Source organism: Dendrobates tinctorius, unplaced genomic scaffold (assembly GCF_039654945.1).
Source record: "Dendrobates tinctorius isolate UK_male_01 unplaced genomic scaffold, ASM3965494v1 ptg000320l, whole genome shotgun sequence".
NCBI lineage: Eukaryota > Metazoa > Chordata > Amphibia > Anura > Dendrobatidae > Dendrobates > Dendrobates tinctorius.
This window is the reverse complement of record NW_027361987.1, coordinates 673315-673700: the sequence shown is the minus strand read 5'-3', so window position 1 is coordinate 673700 and position 386 is coordinate 673315. Positions and strand designations below refer to the sequence as shown.

At 39.9% G+C, this 386-nt stretch overlaps 1 protein-coding gene across 1 annotated transcript in view; it reads left to right on the top strand.

Annotated features, from left to right (window-relative positions):
• Positions 1-124: 124 nt before the first annotated feature.
• Positions 125-386, top strand: part of LOC141073942 (uncharacterized) — a 202581-nt gene continuing 202319 nt past the window's right edge. Inside the window, 1 exon segment of the mRNA XM_073561473.1 lies at positions 125-269. Within this exon segment, the coding sequence (XP_073417574.1) occupies positions 192-269 (78 nt within the window). The 5' untranslated portion in view covers positions 125-191.

The following is a 386-nucleotide window of genomic DNA, read 5'->3' as shown; positions in this document are numbered from 1 at the left end:
GAAAACTAAACCCTGTAAGATAATAAATCTCCTCCTATGTTTCCCTTATTATCTCCAGTAATTGTATTATTACACAGGATTCTTATGATGTTACATTGGATCATCTTCTTCTCATTCAGGTCTCTACAATATCGGATCCTCTCAGTGAAGATCTTCTACAGAAGAGAATTCTCCTGATTTACCCATCAAGGATGGATATGGACAGAGACAAGATGGCGGAGAGGATGTTACACCTCACCCTAGAGATCCTCTTCCGTCTCACTGGAGAGGTGAGAGATTCTGATGATGTCACATTACATCATTCTTATCTATGGGAATAACAGATGGACAGAACTGGAGAGGTGAGGACTCTGGGAATGTCTGTAGTGAGATTTATTAATGTGTCT